Source organism: Priapulus caudatus, unplaced genomic scaffold (genome assembly GCF_000485595.1).
Source record: "Priapulus caudatus unplaced genomic scaffold, Priapulus_caudatus-5.0.1 Scaffold865, whole genome shotgun sequence".
In the NCBI taxonomy this organism is placed as follows: domain Eukaryota; kingdom Metazoa; phylum Priapulida; class Priapulimorpha; order Priapulimorphida; family Priapulidae; genus Priapulus; species Priapulus caudatus.
This window is the reverse complement of record NW_014577926.1, coordinates 37,302-39,650: the sequence shown is the minus strand read 5'-3', so window position 1 is coordinate 39,650 and position 2,349 is coordinate 37,302. Positions and strand designations below refer to the sequence as shown.

General features: G+C 45.0%; 1 protein-coding gene across 1 annotated transcript in view; it reads left to right on the top strand.

The window, feature by feature from the left end:
• The window catches only part of LOC106814059 (RNA/RNP complex-1-interacting phosphatase-like), a 33,326-nt gene that overhangs the window by 12,565 nt on the left and 18,412 nt on the right, over positions 1-2,349 (top strand). Inside the window, exons 5-6 of the mRNA XM_014818328.1 lie at positions 276-402; positions 1,700-1,760. Coding sequence (XP_014673814.1) covers positions 276-402; positions 1,700-1,760 — 188 coding nt within the window. The remainder of the gene's footprint in view (positions 1-275; positions 403-1,699; positions 1,761-2,349) is intronic.

The window sequence follows — 2,349 nt, the reverse complement described above, 5'->3', positions numbered from 1 at the left end:
GGAAAATTAATTAATTAATTAATTAAATAAATAATTAATTGGATCTGGATTAGTGCGAGTGTGCAGGTGGGGGAGGACTGTGGTTGCGTGTTTGTAAGTCTACAGCCAGCGCACCTAGCGGAAGTGAACTGAAACGTGCATGTTAACAAAGCCACAAACCAACACTCAAACACACGCCGGTGAAAACATAACCCCCGCCAAGCCCCTGGCGGAGGTAATCAGGAATATACAGCAGTACTATAGTTTAACTGTGGTTGCATTGGTTTCATTTGTAGGAGTTCACATACAACAATGTTGACTATGTGAAGATATTCTGCGAAGGCCATGTGGTGCCAAGCAGCAACGTTGTACGCCAGTTCTATGAGGCAATAGACAACTTCCAGAGGAAATCCCACAGTAAAGGTTTGTTTCACATATCCTTGTATCTAGATGATCAGCCTACTGTTATTACAGGTATCCCCATTGTCAATCACACTCGTACACAAACACACACAGGCAGACGCGTGCGCGCGTACCCAAACCCATGCAATACGCACCACACACACTACAAACACACACAAATGTACTAACTACGAGCACAGCCAGACCCAGCTACAAAATCATGTGTAATGCCACATACTGACACACACAAGTACGCACGCACGCACGCACGTACGCACGCACACACACACACACACACGCACGCACACACACACGCACGCACGCACACACACACACACACACACACACATAAATCTCAGGTACAAGTGCCTGGAAAGTGCCAAATACGAGCACGTACAAGTAAGCGTTCTCTGTGAACACGCATTCGCTCACGGTCCAACCTACAGCTGCAGCAGTACGGAAGTAGGCGGCGAAAACTGTTGCGTAAGGCAATCGAAGAAGTCGAAGAAGAAGAAGTCGAAGAAGAAGAAGACGAAGAAAAACTAGAAGAGGAGGAGGATAATGTTGTGTAGTTGGCGTATAAGAGATGTGCGACTGCTCGCGGTGGTAAGGGTGTGCTAGTTTTTCTACGTTGAGAGATCTCTTTGTGGGCGGCAGCACACATGCCGTATCGCCTCGCCGCGGGATCAGACCTGCCTCGCCATGCATTCTTCAGATTAACCCCCCACTCCCTTTTGACTTGTGTAATCTGCGAATAGAACCATTTTCGTCTGGCTGTTTATCTTACTTACACTGAAATTTGGTTTTATATTCATTGCTGCAGTGGTAATCCAGCCCCGCTGTCTTTCTTGTCTGTCCATCCAGGCCTCTCAGAAAGTGCATTCATATCTCACCCGTGCGTTCTTTAACTCCGTGCGTGTCTTTGTGCGCGAAGAATGCCTGAGCGATTTCTGGTTAAACTATTCACAATATGTCATTTTAGATAATCTCTTAAGGAGCCAGAGTTCTTTATGTGTGTCCCTAGAAGATATAGAGACGGCGGAGTGGGTTTAGAAAAATGATACTTATTTCCCGGTTAAATTCAGCAGCCACTCACGTCGACTTAGCCGATAATAATTGCCTAGCTGAATTAACCATCCGGTTTTCAGTAATCTATCTCTTTCGTATATCTATCAGTGTTCGAATGCATTACACCCCGACATTTTCCACGGATTTGTAGCTATGATTGGATATTTTTGCGTGAATTATTGTCTTAGAATAGGCAATTGACAATGAATAGATGTTTCGAAATTGTAGCGACCACAATTTCTGATTTCAGATTCCGTCATTGCTGTGCATTGCACTCATGGAGTCAACAGGACTGGTTACTTGGTTTGCAGGTGGGTTCCTCTCTGCCAGCCACTCCCTTATGTGGTATTTCCATTCACCTGTTATTACTCCCTCTGATCTGCCATCTATTTGAATTATCCCATCCACCTAGTTTCAGCTATTTCTCTCCAACTTTCCCCTCTCTTTCTTTTCATCACCGCCCTTCTCAACTCTCGTCCTTCTCATCCTCGAGTCTCCCTTCCCTCATTAGACACTTCCTTTTTCTCTCAAGACAGTTTCACTTCTCATTCATTACCTTCCTTCTCTGTCCACGTCTTGACAATTCGACAATAACTTACAATAACAGTACAACTTCTATAAGCGCACCACAACATCTGGTCCCTTGAAGGCATAACAAAGTCGTGTCAGCGGTGTCGAACTAAACATACTTTTAAATGCGTAGCATGAATAAACTCAATAGCTGCAGGTATGTGTGACGTTCACACCATTCGATGAAAAGTTTTACCCGAATTTGTGTCGATGAGGAATAGTGAGGAGCACGTGTTGGTAACAATAAACTTCCCGCGCATGCTCTCTCTCTCTCTCTCTCTCTCTCTCTCTCTCTCTCTCTCTCTCTCTCTCTCTCTCTCTCTCTCTCTC